General features: G+C 37.9%; 2 protein-coding genes across 2 annotated transcripts; one reads left to right on the plus strand and one right to left on the minus strand.

The window, feature by feature from the left end:
• Positions 1 to 5867: 5867 nt before the first annotated feature.
• On the minus strand, positions 5868 to 15099 carry si:ch211-191a24.4 (uncharacterized protein LOC100150331 homolog). Its single transcript, XM_052098824.1, has 4 exons — positions 14993 to 15099; positions 12280 to 12418; positions 11738 to 11847; positions 5868 to 10929 (listed from the first exon to the last, which is right to left on the minus strand). Exons 2-4 carry the CDS (start codon positions 12405 to 12407, stop codon positions 10289 to 10291), a joined length of 879 nt encoding a protein of 292 aa, XP_051954784.1. The 5' UTR covers positions 12408 to 12418; positions 14993 to 15099; the 3' UTR covers positions 5868 to 10288.
• A 1009-nt stretch (positions 15100 to 16108) lies between these two features.
• mcm3l (MCM3 minichromosome maintenance deficient 3 (S. cerevisiae), like) lies at positions 16109 to 25675 on the plus strand. Its single transcript, XM_052099165.1, has 17 exons — positions 16109 to 16180; positions 16282 to 16394; positions 16607 to 16815; positions 17929 to 18059; positions 18657 to 18895; positions 18973 to 19081; positions 19213 to 19366; positions 19801 to 19932; positions 20898 to 21106; positions 21175 to 21349; positions 22378 to 22504; positions 22654 to 22804; positions 24380 to 24520; positions 24622 to 24713; positions 24850 to 24938; positions 25076 to 25151; positions 25477 to 25675. The coding sequence occupies exons 1-17, from the start codon at positions 16109 to 16111 to the stop codon at positions 25673 to 25675; spliced, it is 2418 nt and encodes an 805-aa protein (XP_051955125.1).
• Positions 25676 to 25739: the final 64 nt, after the last annotated feature.

A 25739-nucleotide genomic window follows, 5' to 3' on the forward strand; every position in this document is an offset into this window, starting at 1 on the left:
CGGAATGGATCTCCTGACCGCACACCGCCTGGTAGTGGGAACAGAGGATGGGCTGAAGAAGTGTGTGCAAGACTTCAGTGGCGTAAAAGAAGCTGCAGACCAGTTTGTGGTGTGGGCTAATGGTGAGCTGCTGGAGAAGGAGGACTGTGAGATGGAGGTAGAGGTAGCACTACCTGAAAAACGGGTTAAGAAAAAGAAGATCATGCCAGGAGAGCTGGCAGAAGATGAGCCCTTAACAGCAGCTGAGAGGGACTTTGAGGTGACCATACATAATGTCATTATGGATACTGTCACTCAAAGTATCCATGAGCGCTTTGCTGTGAGTGCAAAGCTTTGCTCAGATTTTGCCTGCCTTGATCCAAAAAACTTCCCTGAGGTAAGGGATAAGGGACTTTCTGTAACGAATGAAGTTAGGAAGCAAGTTGCAAGTGACAATAAGTTTATTAACAGTCAAAATGTGAAGATTGGGGAAAAGTCCGGGGTGACGGTTAGTGGCGCAGGAACTCCAATGGTCAGATAAATCCGGTGAGAAGCGTGGTGAGGAGTGCTGAACAAACACGCCGAATCCACATAACATCCACACGAACACGAACAGGAACAACGAGGGAACAGGACTGGAGCTTAGAGGGATCAACACAACCGGACATCACAAAACAACGATCTGACAAAGAGATGAGAAAGTGGTGAGTATTTAAGGATGACGAAATGGGTTGCAGCTGGTGAAGGGAAGTGATTACAGCTGATCGCTGAACACGTAAACGAGCAGTCACGCCCACACACATCCACACCCACACACACACATGTAGTGTCCAATACCTGATCCCTGCTTCTTGGCTCTGATGATGATAAGTAAGAGGACAGGGAGTAGTAGTACCTGAGCCCCGACACATATATAAACAACAGAGCACGAGACGAGGAAGAGACAGGGTTTATGAACCATGACACTTCCAGGATCAGCAATGCAAAACCTCAGCAGTTGCTTAATGAAATTTGATGCCAGAGCCACTACTGGTACCTTACAGGCTGAGCTGGCAAGCCTAGCCACACAGTGGGAAAGACTAAAGCTGTCCCCCCTAGAGGAGTACAAGGTGCGGACCTCAGGAGAAAATGATTCACCTGAAGGCACAGAGGATGGTGATGAAGAAGAACCATGCGATGTAGAAAGGCCAGAATTGGTCCATGTTAACTGTTCTATGTGTAAGAATTGTGCCATTTGTGTTTACCTTATCTTGGCACAATACAATTTACTGACAAATTCATACCATGTAATTGGACTGGCCTACAAATTTCTTTTGACATTATCCACTACTCAAGTGGCCTGTGAGAGAAGTTTTTCTACCCTTAAATTTGTGAAGAACAGACTTAGGAGCACTATCGGCCAAGAGCACTTGGAAGCATTTATGATCATGGCAACAGAGAAAAACATTCTGATGTCCTTGGACACTGATGGGGTGATAAACAAGGTTGCAGAGACCAGTGACCTTCTCAGACGACAGCTCATGTTTTAAGGTAGGACATGTTTCATTTGTCAAGATTTTTTTTTTGTCATGACAATTTAATATGACTAAAGTATCCATTAATTATGCTGACCAATTATATTATGACTTACAAAATACTGTAATAAAAATGAAAGGCACTCCACCCTTTTCCTTGCTCATGTTTTTCAGGCCAAAACTCCTACTTCCCACCTCCAGCTCAGAAGGAGGACTCTACTCTCTCCCCCTGAGAGAATGACACTTCCTCTGTGCCCCTGAGGTAAAGACACCACTCTCTGTGCCCCTGAGAGAAGGACACTTCCTCTGTGCCCCTGAGGTAAAGACACTACTCTCTGTGCCCCTGAGAGAAGGACACTTCCTCTGTGCCTCTGAGGTAAAGACACCACTCTCTGTGCCCCTGAGAGAAGGACACTTCCTCTGTGCCTCTGAGGTAAAGACACCACTCTCTGTGCCCCTGAGAGAAGGACACTTCCTCTGTGCCTCTGAGGTAAAGACACTACTCTCTGTGCCCCTAAGAGAAGGACAATTATCTCTGTATATAATCAGAGGTCTATAGTTCACTATAAACCCAGGCTACTCAAAATCCCTGATAAATGGTTTGTGGAACTCTTTGGAACTATGTATATACTGTAGTAGTTCTCCACAAACCTTATTCAAAGTGCCTGATTTTCCATTTATTTAATTACCTGTGTTATTAGGTTGGCATTGTCTACACTTCCTTTTCTAGATACTGCACTTAAATATCTATAGTTCCTTACAAATGTATTGAAAGTGCCTGGTTTTCCAGTGGTTGATTGGCTTGTTGTATTGCATTAGCACTATCCTTAGTTCCTTTCGATGTGTATACAATGCTATTACTTTGATTTATACAAAAAATTAATTATGAATGTATAGATTGATATGTACTGTATAGCAGTTGAATGGCCTGTTTAGGCCTGTATTGACAATGTCTATATGATGTTACATTTCAGCATCTGTTTATTAATAGAAAACCCATAAAAGCTTTAAACCTACACTTTTGTCAATAATGTGCATTTGTCTAGTGCCGTCTAGTGATCAGGTTTCATATTTCCGTTAAATCCTTCCCAAATGCTTAGACTTGGCTGGCGTTAGAACAGATGGAGGAATCCAAGAAACATAGCATAATCTGGGTCTTCATCCAGATAAAAAAAATAGATTTAGTATTTTAAATTGACATACATTTTGTTTGTGTTATTGATATATGGGGGGGTTGGTGTTGCGTTGGGCCGGTGGTGGGCCGGTGCGGTAAGAATTTTCCCGGAGGATTTTAGTGCCCCACTCCGCCCCTGACATGTTCTATATTAGATATGTCTTAGATTCAGTTAAATATATCTGGATACAAAAAAAAAAAAGTACTAGTAAGATTTACTTAGCAAATAAATAAGACTCTTTAGAATTGAGACATGATGACCCATTGTAAAGATAACAAAAAAATCATAAATAATATTTACTAATAAGCTAGAGCGTTCATTTTTTACATCTTTGAATTCAGTACGAATGTAACATTTTGTCAATATTTTTAAGTTCTTAAACCAATGTGTTCAGTGTAGAAAATACCATAAATACTAAATACTTTGGATTACTTCAGCCCTGGTAGATTATTTTCACTTGTTTTGACTATAAAAACTCTGTCACATGTTAAAAATCCATTCTCTGAAAAACCTAAATATCTATAGTATAAATATAGTTTATAAAACAAGATAAATCAAATTGATCTTGTTTTAAGGATTTATATATATATATATATATATATATATATATATATATATATATATGTTTACAGGAAAGCAATATAACAATTATTATCAAGAATATGATTTTTGCCCTAATATCAAAAGTTCTCAATAGAAAAAAAGAAATTATGACCCAACGTGAATTTTCTTGATAAAAAATATGATTGTGCCTGGTAACATGTGCATGTAAAATGGCTAGAAATAGCATTTTAACTTGGCGTAAAGCTGAAAATTTACACAAGGTTTATTTCTATTTCTTCTGCTCCAAACTTACTTCAAACTTCTCTGTGCTCGTATGAATGTAACACATCATCAGAAAGTGTTTCACCGCTGTTCAAATGTATTTTGGATCGCATCATTTATATGTATAAATGTTTTCCGTCTGAAAGGACTAAATATTACATGAAAATGCAAAGTAATCTCTTCAATAAACAAAATACTTTTTGAATGTATCTATTCTAATTACCAATTATTTAAATTGTAACTGTAGTTGAATACGGTTACTTATATTTTGTATTTTAAATACATAATCCTGTTACATGTATTTCATTACTCCCCAACCCTGCACACATACATATACAGTATATATACAGTACATTCTTTTTGGTGCATCAGAATTTTTTTTTGTCTACTAAACAAATTTTCAATTTAGTACGCTAGGTCAAGATTTATTGTGATGACAAATGTTTGGTCATGCTTGTAGTTGAAAACAGTATCTGATATTGAAGATTATAATACACTACAAAGCAGTTTCTCATTCTTTGTTATTATTATGTTCCACTCAATAGATAACAGGGGGTACCTGTTCCTTCACTCTTTCACCTAGGGGTAGAAAAAAGGAAAGCCCTGCTTTATATAAAAAGGATTTTAAAGGTCATGAGAAACACCAGGTAGTCTTATTCAGTCAAGCGTGTCCAAGCCTTTGACCTGCAGTTTATACATGTACGTATATTATGAAATTGAAACCCCAGTATGATTCAGCAACTACAGTTTCTTTGACAAGGACCCGACTCATGAGATATAAATATCTTGCTTTTGTTCTGACACATTGTCTGTCTTTCTCTCTCTTTCTCTCTCTCACACAAACACACACACACAAAAGGCACTTCCTCTATTCTTTTCATTCAAGTCATTTTTATTTGTATAGCGCCTTTCACAACACACATCGTTTCAAAGTAGCTTTACAGAAGATCAGACAGAAACAGAAAATAAAACAGTAATATCTATAATGTTGGTGAGTCATTATTGTGTAGTTTGATAAAATACGATTTTGAATTGTGTTTAAAAATATGTAATTAAATAATAATTGTATTTATACCTCAGTGAGCAAGCTGAAGGCAACTGTGGAGAGGAACACAAAACTCCATAAGATGTGGATTAGTGGAGAAAAATAACCTTGGGAGAAACCAGACTCACTGTGGGGGCCAGTTCCTCTCTGGCTTACATCATGAATATAATGTAAATATTACTTAAGTATAGTTAAAGTCATGGTTTAAAATTATAACACTAAGTAAGTGTTAAGGGCCAGTGTTTAAACATTTATTTTGTTTGAACTGTAAAATAAATGACCAATGTCTTTGAAGTCCATCCTGGATTAACTGCAGAAATCCACATATATGCAATTGTCCTTGTTAATTGTCTGATGTAGGTTTCGTTGGCAATTAATTGATAGTCTATATATTCCATTTCAAGTGTGTAGTCCATCAATAGACCGAGGTGATGCAGGCAGAGATCAGTGAGGTCTATCCTAAATCCAAGGTTCTGGCAGTGGCATATGAAGTATCCCATCTCTTATGGTTGGATTTGGCATCTGTTCATCCTCTGAAGTCTATCGTAATAGACTGAAATGATGTTTGGCTGGCACCGACTGCATTTAGTCATCATCATTCAGCGACACGTAGCAGTGGAGTCCAACATGAAGCAGGAAAGGTGCTGGATCCAGCCGGTTCTGGTGGCCTCAGGATAGGAGTCCCAAGGTTGAGACAGGGAAAAAAAATACAATTATTTTACCATAGATGCCATTCAATTTATTGCAGAGTTATACAGTAGATCACGATGAGTGTTTCTGGTTTCTGGTTCTGGCAGACCCAACTAAAGCAGCCTAATTGTGGGTTGGAGGATAAATTAGGTGTATGCCTGGCTAAATAGATGAGACTTTAGTCTAGACTTAAACTGAGGGAGTGTGTCTGCATCTCGATCAGTGTTAGGGAGACTATTCCATAGTTTAGGAGCCAAATATGAAAGGATCTACCTCCTTTTGTGGATTTTGATATTCTAGGAACTATTAACAGGCCAGAATTTTGCAATCGAAATGAACATGTTGGAATATAGCGTGTCAGAAGGTCACTTAAATATTGTGGAGCTGAACCATTCAAAGCTTTGTACGCAGATAACAGAAATGTAAAATTAATACAAAATGTAACAGTTAGTCAACATAACGATGACAAAATGGGGCTAATATGATCATATTTCTTGGTTCTCGTCAGCACTCTGGCTGCTGCATATTAAACCAATTGAAGTTTATTTATTGATCTTGCTGGACATCCTCCCAGTAATGCATTACAATAATCAAGTCTTGAGGTCATGAACGCATGAATTCATTTTTCGGCATCAGCAACAGAGAACGTGATGTAATTTAGCAATATTTCTTAGGTGGAATAATGCTGTTCTACAAACATTGGTCATTTGATTTTCAAAGGACAGATTGGTATCAAATGTAACACATAAGTTCTTCACTGTTGAAGATGATGTAACAGTGCATCCATCGAGAGTCAAATGATATATTAGCAGCTTATTTTTAGAGGTTTTTGGTCCAATAATTAGTACCTCTGTTTTGTTGGAATTGAGTAGAAGGAAATTTCTGGCCATCCACTCTTTTATTTCATTGATACACTCTGCTCATTTGGCAAATTGTGAAATCTCAACAGGTTTTAAAGAAATATAAAGTTGGGTATCATCGAAATAACAGTGGAAACTTATTCCACAATTCCTGATAATATCTCCTAGAGGAAGGATATACAAGGAGAAACGCAGAGGCCCTAAAACTGATCCCTGTGGCACTCCATTCTTTACTGTTTTTGGTTTGGCAATTCCTCATTCACTATCTCTTTTTGCTCTGTACTGTATGAAGAACGGTTTTGCTCATTTTCCAAGAGCATTTCAGGTTATATTTGATGACAGTAGCACAACACACGAGTTCAACATCACTCTCTCTCTCACACACACACACACACACACAAACACAAACACAAAAGGCACTTCCTCTATTCTTTTCATTCTGTTCTTTTCATTCAAGTCATTTTTATTTGTATAGCGCCTTTCACAACACACATCATTTCAAAGTAGCTTTACAGAAGATCAGGCATTAACAGAAAATAAAACTGAAATATCTATAATGTCTTATAGTCATCATTATGTAGGAAATTTCCTACACAATTTTCCTAGTGCATTTCAGGTTATGTTTGATGACAGTAGCACAACACATGTGTGCAACATTACATCACACTTCATACAGAACATCAAAAATGTAATACAAAACCCACTAGTCTCTTAGCTGACATTAGTCTTGTCATGTGACTAGTTACCATTGTTAACTGTGTCAGTTACCATTAACTTTCATTGCATAATTTTTCCATTCAATAAAAGTGAATGGTGACTGAGGCTAACATTCTGCCTAACATCTCCTTTTGTGTTCCACAGAAGTCAAACAGGTTTGACATTTTTAAATTTTAATTTTGAGTTAACTATCACTTTAAAGCATTTACTGCATTTATACACTCCAATTATATCCATCAGAGAGAACCACCACCCCATTTATGTTCTGCTCACCTGAGTGCCGCCTATTTACACCCAGCAATTGAAGTGAACATGTAGGGGATACACACTTCATTGTATATAGATCACAGCTAAAAAGACTTACCCTGCATCAGAGAGATAAACCTTGACAGCCAGCTGAAATTGTCACTTAATAGTAACATTTTCTCATCTCTCATTTTCTCAAAGAGGCTTTGTCTGTTCTTCAATGGAGCTCACATGTATTTTGGTTGTCACAGTGTATCTGCACATGTTCTACTGTTGTCAGCATTCATTGCGTGGAAAGCATGAGTAAAGAAACATTATCAGGGGAACTCATCTCCCTATTACAATGAAAAGCTTTTGAGTCACACAATGGATGTATGATGTGGTGATTCTGAATACTTTATATCTTGTTGTAAAGGCCTAATTGATATCAAATAGAATTTATTATAAAATATGCACGTCATTGTAATTTAGTAAATTCTAATTAATTTGCAAAGCAATGTGAGCTAACGTATGTTCTTTCCAAGTGTAGACTGTAACTGGGTCATAATGGTTAAATATTACGGTACCGCAGTGGCATTCTTTCTACATCCAATCTGTATATACAGTATGAACATTATACCGGTCATCACAAATAGTTTTGGAAGACTTGTAGACTAGTGTGTCAACAAATGTTTTTGTTTCATAAGCTTAAATCTGTCTACTGTGGTAAAATGAATACATTTAATTTCTGTTGTTGCCAAAAAATGTGAGGTCCTTCTAGTTGATATTAATATAGTGGGGTCCAAATGACCACAGTGAACAATGGTTCTATTTTACACTTTACTAATTTCATACAAATTATCAGCATCGCTGAGTGAAAAGTTACATTTAATTGCAGAATGTCATAGTATTTTGAATGTCTATTACTTTAAATGATCTTGAACTACACACGTTTGTACAAAACTTGAAGATCCATGTTATCCCAGCATGTTCTGAAAATGTTTTAAATATTTGTTCTTATAGTTTATCTCATAACATTTTTTTGTTTAATATTTAAGGATTTTTTTTAAAATCATAAAACCTTTTTACCTCCAAGTTTAAATTAGATTTAAAATCCCAGATTTGCAAGGTGGTCTCAAACTTCTGGACCCCACTGTATATCTCCAACTGTGATTTAACAAACAACTCTGTATCCATAAAGAATGCTATATTCAAAATTATTCTTAATGACTTCAAGAAAGAGATATATTTTTCTCAGCACATAAAAAGATATAAACAGCAGTAAAGGCTATTTAAGGTCATACTGTACATCATAGTAATCGTGAGATCATTATTGAAGAGTCCTGAGAAGTCACAGAGATGTGTATCTGCTGCCCTCTAGTGGAAAATCATGTCTCATACAAAAGTTAATGTTATGTTAAACGTTAGCCCTTAGTCACCAATCACTTTCATTGCATCTTTTTGCAATACAATAAAAGTGAAAGGTGACTGAATATAACGATGTGCCTGACATTTCATTTTGTGTTCCAGAAAAAAAGTCAAGTCAATATATATTGCACTCATTCTAACGATTCTAAAGATTCTAAAGATTTTAGAGCTTATCATGTTTCACAAATCTTAATTTTACAACACACAGGTTTTATCTATATGTGTGTGTACTGTACATGTATGAATATATATTCAGTGTATTCAGAAACTATTCAACACCATTTTTTTTCATGTTGCAGCCTTATGCTAAAATGCTTTACAAAATTATAAAAAAAAAAATCACATCGAGCTACACTCCATAACCCAAATTGACAAAGCAAAACCAGTTTTTTTTTTTTTACTTTGCAAATTTATTAAAAATGAAAAACTGAAATATCACATTGACATAAGTATTCAGACCCTTTGCTCTGACAATTGAATTGAATATGAATATGAAATTTAGCTCTGCTGCGTACCATTTCTCTAGATCATCTTTCAGATGTTTCTACACTTTGATTTGACTCCACCAGTGGCAAATTCAATTAATTAGACATGATTTGGAAAGGCACACATCTGTCTATATAAGGTCTCACAGCTGAAAATGCATATCAGAGAAAACACCAAGCCATGAGGTCATAGGAACTGCCTGTCGAGACACAGATCTGGGGAAGGCTCCAAAAAAATGTGGCTGCATTGAAGGTCCCCAAGAGCACAGTGGCCTCCTTAAATCTTAAATGGAAGTTTGGAAGAACCAAGACACTTCCTAGAGCTGGCCGGCCAGCCAAATTGAGCAATCGGGGGATAAGGGCCTTGGTAAGAAAGGTGACCATGAACCCAATGGTCACTCTGGTTGAGCTCCAGAGATCAGGTGTGGAGATGGGAGAAACTTGCAGCAGCACAACTATCTGCAACACTGACATGGCCTCAATTCCAAGCATCATGTCAGGAGGAAACCAGGCATTGCTCATCACCTGCACAATACCATCCCAACGGTGAAGCATGGAGCATGGAGGTGGCAGCATCTTGCTGTGGGGGTGTTCTTCACCGACAGGGACTGGTCAGGGTTGAAGGAAAGCTGAACGCAGCAAAATATAGAGATATCCTTAATGGAAAACATGGTCTAGAGCACTCAGGAACTCAGACTGGGCAGAAAGTTCACCTTTCAACAGGACAATGACCCTAAGCACAGTGGCTTAGGGACAACTCTGTGAATGTCCTTGAGTGTACCAGCCAGAGTCTTGACTTGAACCCAATCCAACATCTATGGAGAGACCTGAAAATGGCTGTTCTTATACAGTCCCCATCAAACCTGACCAAGCTTGAGAGGATCTGCAGAGAGGAATGTTAGAAAATCCCAAAATCCAGGTGTGCAAATCACACCCAAAAAGACTTGAGCCTGTAATCACTGCTAAAGGTCAAGTCAAGTGTTTTTTTATTGTCATTCAACCATATACAGTTAGTATAGTACACAGCGAAATGAGACACCGTTCCTCAAGGTGCTTTAACAAGGTAATGAGTTAAATGTCTGAATACTTATGTCAATGTAATATTTCAGATTTTTCTTTTTAATAAATTTGCAGTTATCAAAAATCTGGAAATCTTTTTGCTTTGTCATTATGGGATCTGGAATGTTAATTAATTATAATATGCATAAACAAATTAAGTTTGTCACAGTCAAAATGTTTTTTGCAAAAACGTGCAAAAAAAAAATACAAAATACAAAAATGTAAGAACAGTTTATGTACATCCGGTCCAGAGGGTTTGAATTAGTCTTTATTTTCACTGCAAAGCTCAGACAAAAGTATCCGGATGAGCACGTCTGGGTTGCTCTCTTCTTTCGGTTTCATAGCGGTCACGCTCCTTAAAGTAGCTACTGACATCTCGGAGTGTTTGGCCAGTTAGAAAGGCCCCAGCAGCATACAAAATTGTGGTTATAAGTCCAAACAGTGCGACAGCTGCATCCCCGCCACCTACACTGCAATTCATCCAGGTTAATCCATTACGTGCATAAAGTCGCTCGCGACGAATGCACACATCTGTTGAGTTTACGGAGATCACTAAGTGCAGGTACAAACCCACGGCAATCACGTAAGCAACTGCGCCAATTACCTGGAAAGCAAACTGCCCAATCAAGAGTTTCCTTGGCAGCAGGTGGGCAGGTTTACTGCTTGACACTACAAACACGAGGGAAAGTGCACCAAAAGTAAGGCTAAAGGCCACGCCTCCGTAGACTCCAGGTGCTCTCATTTGTCCATACTGCATGTCAAGATCACGCACCAGCTGAAGTTCCGCCCCCTCGAAGGGGATGATGGCATCAACAAAGCTGGCTCCACCCATGCCCATCGCAGACATGCCCAACTGAGACATGTGTGCAGCTACCACGCAGATAAGCACTAATGCATTGGTCATGACAGCGCATATCAACACAATACCTGAAACACACATACAAACACATTCAATTACAAAAAACTGCAAGCTAGTCTAAAAAAAAAAAAATTACTATACAAGACCCCATAAAGTACACATTCTAATATTACTGTGTGAGAACAAACACATCTGTAAGAAACTGATAGTGTAACAATGACACAAACTGTCCTGTGTTACTATGAAAAAGTTTTTGTGAATACAGAGGTCACCTGCAAACATAACGTACGTGACTATGTTAGAACATGAGCTCACATAAACATTGATTCATTTGCTTCTATGGCTGATCTATGTGTTCATTTAAAAAAAAAAAACCAGGAGTGAGCGCTTCGCAACAACAAAGAGTTATGTATGGTTCTTCATGACAGATTGGTATCAACAGCCCTAAAATGATAAACAGGTTAGACAAGGAGGAAGGGGAGAAATACACCGTGTTATGTTAGAGGGCGTTATTTAAACCAGTGAAACCAGACCTGTGTGTGTGTGTGCATGTTTGAAAAGACATGATCCAAGAATAGACACCCATGTTCAGAGAATTCCCTCAAACGGGTTTCAGACATTGACATAGTTGTTCAAATATGTAATTCAGGATTTGGGGGGAACTAAATGTAATAGTGTAAGAATCAACCAATGAAAAAGCCATTTCATTCAACCAGTTATCATAATATTGTGTGGGGGACATGTCATCAGCAATGTCTATAGGTGGTTACAGCCCTGTAAACTTGCAACATGCATAATGCAAAGATATTTTTAATGCGACATTCATTTTCCATTTATAGTTGTGTTTATCACTAATATCCGTCAGTGAATGCCTACCTCTCCTTGAACAGATGTTAGAGCATTTTGACTCCCTGTGTTCCTCTCGAGGAGCACTCCTTGCATTTCTCTGAGAACCTCTCGGGTAGTACGGAGGCTGGCCGGATGACCTGGGTCAGACACAAAACCACTGCTGCTGAGGTTTCCCAGAGCCATACATCTACAAACTAAAATACTATAAACAATTGTGGTGACACTTTACAATAAGGTTCCATTCTTTAACATTAGTTGATGCAATAGGTATCATGAACAAACAGTGATATATTAAATAATGTTAACAAAAACAACTTTAGATTTGAATAAAGTGAAATTAACATTAACCAAGATTAGTAAATGCTGTAGAAATATTGTTAATTGTTAGTAACTAATGTAGTTAACTAATGTTAACAAATACAACATTATTGTAAAGTGTTACCACAATGGTAATGACATATGAAAGTATGTCTAACTTTCTTCTCTCAGTTTAGTTTTCCTTCATTTCCTGGTAAAATGTGTATCTGTTAAGTGTTTTTTGTTTTTTTTAAGTGTGCAATGTCACCCACCTCTCACTAGTCGATCGTCGCTCACTAGGATTGTCCCGCCGGCTGCGGGGCTCTCTCTCTCTCTTCTCACTATAGTCTCCTCCATTTCTCTCTCTCTGCACACGCTGGTTTCTGGGCGGCTGACTCATTGCTTCATATACTTAAGGAAGGAGGAAGATACCGTTATTAGTTTTGCATTTATATGAAGGTTTTCAAATCCCCGGAGAATACAATCCCACACCCAGAATCTGAGCCAACCAACAAACCCAATATAGAAATTTAACATGTTTTAATAATTTTCATCAATAACAATAAAACCTTTTTTTATTTGTATTAAAAAAATATATTTTCTCCCCAATTTGGAATGCCCAATTTACAATGCGCTGGAAGTCCTCGTGGTGGTGTAGTGACTCACTTCTTTCCAGTTGGCGGAGGACGAATCTCAGCTGCCTCTGCATCTGAGACCGTCAACCCATGCATTTTATCAAGTGGCTTGTTAAGCGTGTTACCGAGGAGACATCACGCGTGTGGAGGCCCATGCTATTCTCCGCGGCATCCATGCACAACTCAAAACGTGCCCCACCGAGATTGAGAACCACACATTATAGCGACCACAAGGGTTACTCATGTGACTCTATTCTACCTACCCTAGCAACTGGGCCAATTTGGTTGCTTAGGATACCTGACTGGAGTCACTCAGCACACCCTGGATTCAAATTCACACCTCCAGGGGTGATAGTCAGCGTCAATGCTCGCTGAGCTACCCAGGCCTCCCACAAGAAAACATTATTAAACAGTATTACTGTCCTTATCATTAGTTATGATGCTGCTTTGTTTCAGTGTAAATGAAATGCAGCATAAGAGCAGCTTTTAAACTTTGTTGTTGACGTCATACATTTCTTAATTTAGTTGAATATTTAAAAGTATTTCATTTTTTCATTCATTTCACATCTATATTTATTAAATAATATAATTTTATATTTAAAACAATATTTATGCATGGATGCATTTATGCCTTCTCTTAGCAGCAATGATCAGTTTGATAATACCCCTAGATGCAGCTTCAGTGCCACCTTTTCAGTATAAAGATGCTTTAGAAATAAACTGTACAGAAATATTTACAATATATTTTAAAAGGAGCCCATGCAGGGACCCCAATATACAAATTTATATTATTAAAAAGACTACTGCTTTGAACATCGTATTTATTACATTTTAAAAACACATGCTCTACAGTTTCCAAAACATCACATTCATCACACATACCATTTTCATGCTTCCCCATTATTACAAGTGTTTATTTTAATCCTGTGTGTCCCCAGTCTTAATCTAGAAATCACTACTTCTTCCTTTCTATACCTTCCATAAAATTATTCTTTTCCTACTAATTTTGCAATACTATAATACCATCTCCCTGTGCTGCTATTTTCCCATCTTTGTTGCCATAAATTTACTAGTTTCTTTTTAATCACTGATTTTACCTCACTTCTCCCCAGGGGTACTTTAATACCCACCAAGTTTTTCTGTAATCCTTTTTTGCTAATTTATCAGCTATTTCATTCCCTGCTATCCCAATGTGTGCCGGTATCCAACAAAAGTATACGGTTATACCCTCTGCTGTCATTCTATACAATAATGTATAGATTTCCATCAGTAGATCTTCTCTGTCAGTTCTTGTGGACATTACACTTTTAAGAGCTGATGACAAATCTGAACAAATTACAGTCCTAATTGGTTTAGTCTGTTCAATCCATTGTAGCCCTACTATTATAGCAACTAACTCTGTGGATTATACAGACAATTTATCAGTTATTCTAAGACTTATTTTTGTTTTAAAACTCAGAATATATACTCCTATACCAACTTTTTGATTAAATGGATCTTTAGATCCACCTGTAAACATCTGCATAAAAGAGTAAAAATGTTCTCTCATAAACACATTGATTTCATTACTACTATTATACCCTTCTTCTGCTTTTTCCCAGGCCTCTAATAATCTCATTTCAACAACAGGTTCAGGAAAGTTCCATACTGGCACACCACGCAATGGCATATTAGGGCAGATAACTTCATTCTCCAGACTACAATCCTTGATCCACTGTTCATACTTCCATCCAAAGATATTTCCTCCATTATTTTTATATTCCCAGCAATCTTTTCAAACTGTGCGTGTGCGATGATTGTTGTCACTTCCTTGAAAGTTAACCCAATACATAATAGTTAGTTTTTCCCTTCTTAAGTCTAATGGCATCTAAAGGGGTTGATCTTATTGCTCCACAACTGATTCTGTGCTCTAGACAGTAAATTATCTAATTTATTCAGCATTCAATTGTTTTTGATAAAAGCATCCTGATAAACTATTGTTCTGATTGTTTAGCAAAAGTAAAAAATCACTTTGATTTGATCTCACTGCTTTCATTTCTTATATTTCTCAGTTTGTTAATTGTTTGCTCACAATCAGATCCATCACCCATGCTGCTTTCCTCTTTCCTTTTGGTGTATCTTACTTTCTGATAATGCATCTATTGATTATTGTCGCCATCCGAAATATCTCCCCACGCCATTCTCCTGACCTCAATCTTTTCCGTGAAAAATTTAAGTCACTCGCTTGCAAGTATCGGTTTATAAGTTTCGCGCGTCACTAGTTTCAATCGCTTTCACCAAAAACAATATAAAACAGCCCATCTGTATTTGCAGATTCACAAAACAACGCTTACTAACAAAGCCAACTTACTTTCTTAAAAAGACACTGATCACGTTTGTTGTTGTTTTCCCAATCGAAACTTGGATTTTGACCGAATCTATTCAGTAAACTCTCGCGATTGTCCCTCCTACAGTTCCGCACCTGTAGAATGGGTGGGGCTTAGGCGCAGGTAAAGGAGCACGCGACAGAGGCGTCGACCTTTGAATGGATCCGGAGCACAGACACTGTTTTGAATCAGAGACAGTGCTTCAATCCAATGTTTTATGTCTGTGAGGAGAAAGAGGAGTGGGCTGTAGCCTAATGTGTGTAATAAAAGAAAATCAGATAATTTAGATGCAGGTTATGCAGCTCTTTGTCAGTGACAACCATAAAGATGTCACAGCAGGAAACACAAAACCATTTAGATGCCAATACAAGTCACTGTCAGAGTACAAGGCACTGTGATGTCTTTGTTTATGGGTTCCAATACAAAGTACATCTCAGATATATTGACTACAAATAGCCTACAGTAAAATAATGTAATACTGTGGGACTGCATGAGACTTGGCATTTCACAAGGTCCACATTCATGTTGAAAATCTTGATCACTTCCTTAGTCTTTTTGGTGAAGTAAATCTGTTCACAATTTATTGTAAGCTTTATTGTCATTCTCATGATCCAATGATCTCAGTAGAATGATCGTCAAATTCTTCTTTCCGTCCAACAGTTTTAGCTTTGAGCAAAGATACCACAGGCTGTGTACAATTAATAGTTATATGCTCTGAATATGTTAATGAGTCTAATTAACATAAGGGATTTGCCTCACCTGATTGCATTTCCTCCTGTTTTTTCCCCAATTTACAAAAAAAAAAAAAATATACAAACACATCCTTACGGTTTAGTTCCTCAGGTCTCTGAAACTGCACATTGGCCAGGGGTAAGAGATATGTTCCTACTTCTGAAGATATATTACTCCTGTCTGTATAATGTAGGTCACCAAGCAGATGAGCATGACTTTCAATGTCAGTTGTTTGATGGAGACTGAACATAAAGTAAAAGGATTGTATCATATGTGTCATTGATTTTTCCATGTTAAACCTCAAAGGTATGTTTTTGTTTTTTTGTTTTCTTCTTTCTTTCTCTCCTTACTACACAGGTGTAGTGGAAATGGATAATGGGCTTGATGACCTTGAGTTGAGAGAGTCCCAGAGAGAGTACCTGGACTTTCTGGATGATGATGTACTTTTTAGTTTTTATTCTCTTTCTGTGTTTGAGCTGTGGAGGTCCATTTGATTACAATGTAATTGAATGTTGCTTTTTTTCTTTATTTTCATTTACAGCAAGACCAGGGTATTTATCATGAGAAAGTGAAAAGTATGGTGTCTGAAGGTCAATGTCGCCTCATTGTGAACGTCAATGACCTGCGCCGAAAAAGTGAAAAAAGATCTAAAGAGTGTGTTCTCTTTGGAAAGTTTTTTTTGTGTGTGTGTGTGTGTGTGTGTGTGTGTGTGTGTGTGTGTGTGTGTGTGTGTGTGTGTGTGTGTGTGTGTGTGTGTGTGTGTGTGTGTGTGTGTCAAATTAATTATGAAAGCTGTCTATGAATTTATGCCTAAATGTGACTTTATGCTGATCTGATTAATGGTATGTTCATGGACTCCTCAATAGATTGCTGAAGAATGCTTTTGTTGAGTTAGTGGCATTCCAGAGAGCCCTGAAAGACCTTGTGGCTTCAGTAGATGCCACTTATGCCAAGCAGTTTGAAGAGTTTCATGTTGGTTTTGAAGGCAGCTTTGGAAGCAAACATGTATCTCCACGTACTCTAAGTGCACGTTTTCTTGGAAATCTTGTGTGTGTGGAAGGTATTGTGACCAAATGTAAGTGGGATTTTACAGCTTTTTCACACATTTCATTGCTCACTTTAACAACATTTGATAATTATGGCATGATAATTTTCATTGACACCATTGCAGTTTATTCAATGTAACTTGCTATTGACCATATACTAGTTGTCCTTTTGAATTTATTTGTGGTTAATTAAGTGTAGGATATATTCACAATGAAGTCAGAATGTGATGCTAGTTTGCAATTGTTTTGCCCACGCTTTCACTGAAACTGCCTGGGTCTGCAAGTGTTCAGAATCTACAATCTGAGTTGGGAACAGAGTATTGGGGAGTAATGGAATACATATAATGGGAATATGTATTTAAAATACAAAACATTTATATTCCACTACAGTTACAATTTAAATCCTTTTGTATTTAGAGTACTATTACATTCAAAAAGTATTGATTACTGAAAAGATTACTTTGCATTTAGTTTTCTTGTTTCATTTAATATTTAGTCCTTTTCATATTGTAAACATTTATACATATAAATGATGTGATTCAAAGTATATTTGAACAGCGGTGGAAAAAAAAATGTTCTTATGTTACATTCATTTGAGCAGACAAGGAAGTTTGAAGTAAGATTGGAGAAATAAACCTTGTGTAAATTGTCATTTTAAATGCTTTTTCTAGCCATTTTACATGCACATGTTACCAGGCACGATCATGTGTATATATTTTTTTTTTAATCAAGAAAATTAAATTTGGATAATAATGATCAAATTGATAGTGTTAAGAATTACAATCTTGTTTAAGAAACTATTTATAATCTAGATATTTAAGTTTTTCAGAGAATGTATTTTGTCTTCATGTACTGGCAGAGTTTTTAATAGTCAAAAACAAGTGAGAAAATCTACTAGTGCTGAAGTAATCCAAAGTACTTGGAATGTTACTGACCTTGAGTAATCTAAAAATGAGTTACAAATGACATTTTACAGCATGTAATCTGTAGTGGAATACGTTTAAAAAGTAACCTTCCCAACCCTGTGGATATACACTCTTAGCTTATACCTAAAATGTGCCATGTATGCATATTCCACCTTAATGGAGGGGATTAATTTATAGGCCACAAGTCTTAGAACTTGTAATCTAATGTGACTGCAGGTTCATTGGTCAGGCCTAAGATTATGCGCAGTGTCCACTATTGTCCAGCTACCAAGAAAACCCTGGAGCGAAAATACACTGATCTTACCTCTTTGGACGCTTTTCCATCTAGTGCCATCTATCCAACCAAGGTGAGTTCTGTTTGTATGGTGGGAACTGTCTGATGTTGGTAATATCAAGGACTCCAACAAGGTGATTTTACCAATGATGTTGATGATTTACCAACAACACCATTTGTTGGTCCTTGAACAACATTTCTATCGAAGCAACATGGTACAAAAGTTATAAAGAACTACCATTAAAACCTAATTGGATGAGAACGTTGTTCAAGACCCTAACCATACCCTTCACCCTATCCCTAAAATCCTATTGGTTGAAATGACTATTGTTCTAGAACCAATAAGGATGTCAATCCAGAAGCATGTCCTACTTGGCTAAACCAAGCCATGTCCTACTTGGCTAAACCAGTGATAATCACTGATTCATTCATTTTAGGTAGATAATTGTACCCAAGGACCTAATTTGTTCCTCTGACAACAAAAATCTACTTTCACAGTACCTGAAGTATACAATCAGTGTATATACCCAAACAAGTTGTAAACTCTAATGAGAGTTACAAAAAAAAAGGTCCCCTTGAGGGGTACCACCCCAGTGACGGCCATTAAAAGTTACAGTTTTGTACTTTTTATTTTGTGCTCTATGGAAAAAAAAATTCTGTGCTTTTGTAGGATGAGGAAAATAATCCACTGGAGACAGAGTTTGGATTATGTTGCTATAAGGATCACCAAACATTGACCATTCAGGAGATGCCAGAGAAAGCTCCTGCAGGACAGCTGCCACGCTCTGTCGACATCATCACAAATGACGACCTTGTTGACCGGGTGAAGCCAGGTGATCGTGTGCAAGTTGTAGGAGTCTACCGTTGCTTACCTGCTAAACAGGGTGGCTTCACCTCAGGGACCTTCAGGTAGGTTTATTCCTACCTTTTCAAGTAATCTGGATTGGACATTTGTGTAGTCAAGACTAACTGCTAATTCTCGACAGAACAATCCTGTTGGCCAACAATGTGAAACTTATGAGTAAGGAGATCGTGCCAACATTCTCTGCAGATGATGTTGCCAAGATCAAGAAGTTCTGCAAAACTCATTCCAAAGTAAGAGAAGGGGATGGAGGACAACTGTCACTGAGTTGTTTTATTTATTGCAGTTAGTTTAGACTTTAAATTATACTAGGCTGATCAATTTAATTTGTGCTATGCAATTGAGGGATGTTGGTATGTTTCAGGATGTCTTTGAGCAGCTCAGTTGTTCCTTGGCTCCCAGTATCCATGGCCATGAGTACATAAAGAAGGCCATACTGTGTCTGCTGTTGGGGGGCAATGAGACCAATCTGGAGAATGGGACACGTATCAGAGGAGACATTAATATTCTGCTCATAGGTTTAGTATTTAGGTTTTAAATGTTTGACCATCTGACTTTGCTCCTCTAAATCTCATTGAACTGGCTAGATGAGTACAGTTTTCTTTCCTGTGCTGATACATTTCCTGTTGAAACATAAATTGGGGTGGTACATATTGAAGGTCTCCTCACCTTTTTATTAAATAGCACTTATCTTGTTCACGGCTGTGACAAATTGTTACTTGTTATAAGTAGGGGGTGTTAGGAGTAGAGACATTATGTCCGTTGAAATGTTTTCTAGAATGACAAAGTGAGAACCGAATGGTTGATCAATATTTCTGGTCTGTATTTCTGGAAGAGACTCACTTTTTCATATACTCATTTAAAATGACACTAGCATATACAGACTAAAGTTAGAATACTTGCAATACAGTCTGACTCTGGGTGCAATGATTTATTCATTCATTGTTTTCAGGTGATCCTTCTGTGGCGAAATCTCAGTTGCTGCGGTATGTTTTGTTCACTGCACCAAGGGCGATTCCCACCACTGGAAGAGGCTCCTCTGGAGTAGGTCTGACTGCTGCTGTCACCACTGATCAAGAGACTGGTATGGGTGCTTACACACCGGGAATAGCTCTGATGGAGTGTTTGATGCATGTTATTGAAAGGTCCATTTGTAAGGCATGTACTTGAGGGTAGAGGTGGTTCAGGTTGAAAGCAAGTGGCAATCGCCGATATAGCTGTTTGTCTAAAATATACTTCTTGGCAATGTACCAGTAAACCTTGACAATCTTATCAGGGCTCTATCTACTAATATTTTTTTTTTTGCCTGGCAGAGAAAAATAATAAATGTCTCTGGTACAGTGCTACTAGTCCAGCCTTTCTGAGACTCATTGGTTTAACGCATGCCTACATCAAATTATAAATTCTTTCAATTTGGTAACGCTCTGTCATGCGACCAATAACAAACCATTATTTTTCCCTCTCCATCCAAAATGACCATCCCCATTGAAATCAATACATTCGTAGTTTTCTGACACAGCGTAAACTCTTGTTTAATTTAAGGAATGGTTCACCCTAAAATTAACATTGTCAGTTACTCACCCTCATGTTATTCCAAATCTGTATGACTGTGTTCCATGGAACAAAAAAGATATTAGCACAAATGTTGGCCTCAGTCACCATTCGCTATCTAGGCATTTTTGTTTTCTCCATACAGTGGTGTCTGAGGCTGTCATTCATTCTGACACTCTTTCTCCTTGTGTTCCATGGAATAAAGTTAGACATAGAGGTTTGAAACTGCATGCGGGTGAGTAAATGCTTGAATGCGAAAGCCCAAAATCTCAACTCTCGATTACATTTCCAAACTATGTTAGGTTTGCAATAAAATGGCATCTTAAATGTTGCTACTTCAGCTCAAATTAAGAATGCTTTCAGGTTGGTCCAGCTAATGTGCAAGGGAGTTAAAAATGGCCTGATAAATCGGTGTTCAAACATTATGCAAGTTAGAATTTCTTTTTTTATAATCAATAGTAATTTTGCTTCCTCAATCTTCCCTGATGGCTAATGCAGGTGAGCGTCGCTTGGAGGCAGGAGCAATGGTGCTTGCTGACAGAGGAGTGGTATGCATTGATGAATTTGATAAGATGTCTGACATGGACCGAACTGCCATCCATGAGGTGATGGAGCAGGGGAGGGTCACCATTTCCAAGGCTGGGATTCAGGCCAGGCTTAATGCCCGCTGCAGTGTGCTAGCTGCTGCTAACCCAGTGTATGGAAGGGTAAATATTCTCTATTAGCTAGTATTAGCAGGAGATTTGTTATTACATTTACTGTATTCCTCACCCAGTATGACCAGTATAAGACTCCAATGGAGAACATTGGGCTCCAGGATTCCCTGCTTTCCCGATTTGACCTGCTCTTCATTGTTCTGGATCAAATGGATGCAGATAGTGATCGGGAGATCTCTGAGCATGTTCTGCGTATGCACCGCTACCGAGCTCCAGGGGAGCCAGAGGGTGCAGGTAAGACTGCCATCAGGTGGTCATCCGCAAAAAGACCACACTGGAGATGCATGTATTAACTTTTGGGCTGACCACTTTAACAGTGAAGCAAATTGAGGACCAGAATATCTGGGAGTAACCACCAACTACCTCATTCAAAACCTTTAACAACTAAACGACTACCCCAAATACCTACAGATAAGTAGTGCACCAATAATCTCTGGTTTATGACCTTGCCTTTTATGGATTCAAAAGTATGGATCCATAATCGGCCTGGGGCTTAATTTTAATTAAAAATGACTAGTAATTTGCTAATATGTTTTAGAAAATTGTTTTAATGAGTCCATTGTTCTTTAGCTAAGAAGTTGGGACCCCAAACAATTCCGTTAAATGACGTGCAGTAAAACTGTCAGCTAAGCTGTTTGAGTGTCAAACCCTTTATCTCAAACTGATTGTAAAACAATCAGGTAATTGTTGTGAGTTGATTAAAGTTGCACTCTGTAATTTTGTTCATTTTAAGTTGTTGTCCTAAAGAAATTAATAGTAATTTATAACAAATGTATAAAATCCTGAGCATTTGCATGAGATGAAGATTCTGTCATTTTAGTAACCTTACAAAAGCGGTTTTATTCTACCGTGACAGGGTCTGCTTATGGGGGATGCCATGTTAGGATCACATGACCAGTTAAATCCATTTGCTTAATATCTGTAACCGCCCAGTTATTTGACTTTCTCTAATGGATTAATCATGGCTGACTGTGAATGGTGCATTTATACATTGGTATCCGTAACCGCAAACTATTGCTTTTTTAAGTAATGCTGCATCCATGCCCCTGGGTGTCTGTATAAATCCATTGTTCAGATAAGGGATGGGGGTGGAGTTGGGGCATCTGCTGGGAATAAATCCAGGCACCTTTGCACAATGGGTTCCAAGATGACATTAACAATTGAGTGCACCTTTAATCAGTGGTGCGTTTTGTCAATTATAACTTTTGCTTGCAGTTTGAAGTTAAAAAGACCTATCATTCTGTCATTGTCCATATCAACAGCAATGCCACTGGGGAGTACAGTGGATGTGTTTGCCACAGAGGACCCAAATATCACAGATGCAGCTGAGCAGGAGCTACAAATCTATGAGAAAAAAGACAATGTCCTGCATGGCCACAGGAAGAAAAAGTACATTTTAAATCTCTTTAGAACGTGTCTCAAATCCTTTGTTGCTAATAGAGAATTTGTGTGATGTAGCATCTCTGCAATATTTCTGTACCATCACCTTGGAAGAGTGCACAAAAGCCCAACGCATTGGTTTCTGTGAATTTCTTAAGGGAGAAGGTAGTTACCATGGAGTTCATCAAAAAGTACATCCACGTCGCAAAACAGGTGAAGCCAGTTCTGACACAGGAGGCATCGGACTACATAGCAGAGGAGTATTCCAGACTCCGGAGCCATGACCAAGTCAACAGTGACTCAGCCAGGGTCTGTAGAGCTCCGTTCATGATTACAAATGCTGCTTTCATGTGCTATTGGAATTATCCTAATTCTAATCGTAATTATGAGTATGTCACGTGCACATGCTTTGTTGTTGGAAAGAATGGACAACGCCAGGTTCATTCATGCATGTGTGTTATGGTGTCAAAATAAAAGTTCCTCAAGAAATATCACCCTATTAGCTTACTGTTGATAATGGAATTTTGGTCATACAAGCTATTTTCACTGTAAAAATTGAAGGTGCACAGAATGGTCGCTGATGTACATAAATATGATCAAAATGGCAAGTGCTAACAATTACCTGTATTTAGAAAAATGAGCAATACCTGTCATTCATATCAGCAAGTCAATTTTATTTGTATAGTGCCTTTCACAACACTCATCGTTTCAAAGCAGCTTTACAGAAGATCAGGCATTAATAGACGATAAAACTGTAATGTTTATAATGTCGATGAATCATCATTGTGTAATTGGATAAAATGCGATTTTGTTAATCATGTTTTAAAATAAGTAATTAATAATTGTATTAATAACCCCAGTGAGCAAGCTGAAAGTGACTGTGGCAAGGAACACAAAACTCCATAAGATGTAGATTTAATGGAGAAAAATAACCTTGGGAGAAACCAGACTCACTGTGGGGGCCAGTTCCTCTCTGGCTAACATAATGAATTTAATGACAATATTATGTATAGTTTAAGTCATGGTTTAAAATGATTAAACTAAGTGTTAAGGGTCATTGTTTGAACTAAGATTAATGACCATTGTCTTTAAGTCCATCCTGGACTAACTGCAGAAGTTCATATAGATGCAATTGTCCTTGTTAATTGGCTGATGAAGGCTTTTGTTGGTAATTGTTAGTCTATGCATTCCATTTCAAGATTGTAGTCCATCAATAGGCTGAGGTGATGCAGGCAGAGATCAGGGATGTGAGGATTCTCTCCTCTGCCATGTTGGAAGTTTAAGACGACTCCCATCTCGGAAACTCTGGTATCAAAATGATCTCTGAATTTCCCAGTTGTAATTACGACTTGAGGGGTCATTCATGTGCAACTTTCGAGTGTGGGAACTCGTATTTATGATAATTCAGATGGTGCATGAAGAAAGCTTTATACTACTGTTTAATATGTCTTGTGTTGATGTAATTCCTGTTAAAACAGGAAGTCTGTGCATGGGACATTTGAGTTGTGTCCTTCTTAATAACCAATAGGGTTTAGTTACATCAGGCATAAAACATGATTTGCTGCTTGCATGTTGGTTTCAGGTGGTATTAAGGAGAAGGACTTTCTAAAGAGTGTTTCAGACAAACTGATGTAGCGCAAGATGAGTCAATATTTTTGGTTTGTTTTACAGGAAGCAGAGACTTAATTTAAAATTTGTAAATCTGCTAAATGCTAGTTTGCCTCAACTAAAAGACATTGACTAACTAAAACCCACAAATTCCATGGTGTCTTTGTTTATATACATGGGTTTTTTTTTTTTTTTTGTTTTTTTCCCCTCCCATCATATTTTTTTTTTTACCTTGGAATTGCTTTTTGTATAGACTGACTGTGTCTATGCCTACAGACAATGCCTGTGACTGCTCGAGCTCTGGAGACCATGATCCGATTGGCTACAGCCCATGCCAAGGCCCGTATGTGTAAAACCATTGAACTGAGTGATGCAGAGACTGCACTGGAACTCATGCAATTTGCTTATTTCAAAAAGGTCATTGCAACCTTTTGTTTAGAACCTGTCCTCAATCACCGATCATACTGTTTTGTAATTTTTTGTTTCTGGATTGAGTCTAAATTGATGTGGCTTTGTAGATTCTAGAGAAGGATAAAAAGAGGAAGGTTCCTGAGGACTCCGAGATGGACATCTCTCAGAGCCAGGAGACCGCGAGTCAGAGGAATGTTAGGTCAGTAAATGAATTACAAAAGTGTATGTGTGCATTTATATGCAAGTGAAAGGGAGGCTAAAATGGTTACAGGGGAATTCAACCAGAGAAAAACTGATTGTTTGAAGTAGTGGGTGTGAGCTCTCTTTGTCTACAGGAAGCGCTCTCGTGTCTCTAAAGATGATGTTGAAATGACCCAAGACGAAGAGGACTTGGACCCATACGACTTCACAGAAGATGAAAAAAGTAGGTAGCCAGCCAAGCTAGAGATGATTGTTTTTTATGTTTCAGTAGGTATATGCTAAATCATTGCCGGCTCTGGTCAACCCAAATACATACTTTAATCTCCATCACTAAAATGATAATGGTGGTGTCTTTGCCAGCTCCGTCCAGTCAGAAAAGCAGACCAGCATCTCAGAGGAGCAATCAAAGGAAGAAGGCAGACATTAGTCAGGACAGGTACATAAGAATTATTTTCACTCAGTCATATCCTGGCCTGTAACTTTTACTGCTCGCTTGATAAACTGAAGCACTACAAGGGGGCCTTGGGATCTTCCATTTGCTATATATGAGAGAGAGAGAGAGAGAGCTCGATCGATCGATCGATCAGTTTAAGAAGCGTCTAATCTCTGTTATAAACAATGATTTGCCAGACATTGGCTCATCCAGTGCCTTTTAATTTATGAGTGGGACCAGTATGGACCCACACATTAGATATGGAGTGTCTTTTTTTTTTTTTTTGACAGCTGTTGAAGTTACTTTTTATTTTTTGGACCACTTTTAGATTGAAAGTCTTCAAGTCTGTTCTACTGAAAGCCTTTAAGATGACCAGATCTCAGTCTGTGGCAGTGTCAGAGCTTCTGACTCACATTAATAAAGACGGGGATGAGCAGTTTGACCAGGACGAGGTTGACCTTCTGCTGGAACGCATGCAGGATGACAACCAGGTCATGGTATCAGAGAATGTTGTGTTTCTTATCTGAGGGAGCAGTGTGATGGTCAACAGCATCTTATGCAAATTCAAGATGTATATTACAATTATTGAGA

The sequence above is a fragment of the Xyrauchen texanus genome, chromosome 30 (assembly GCF_025860055.1).
Source record: "Xyrauchen texanus isolate HMW12.3.18 chromosome 30, RBS_HiC_50CHRs, whole genome shotgun sequence".
Lineage (NCBI taxonomy): Eukaryota > Metazoa > Chordata > Actinopteri > Cypriniformes > Catostomidae > Xyrauchen > Xyrauchen texanus.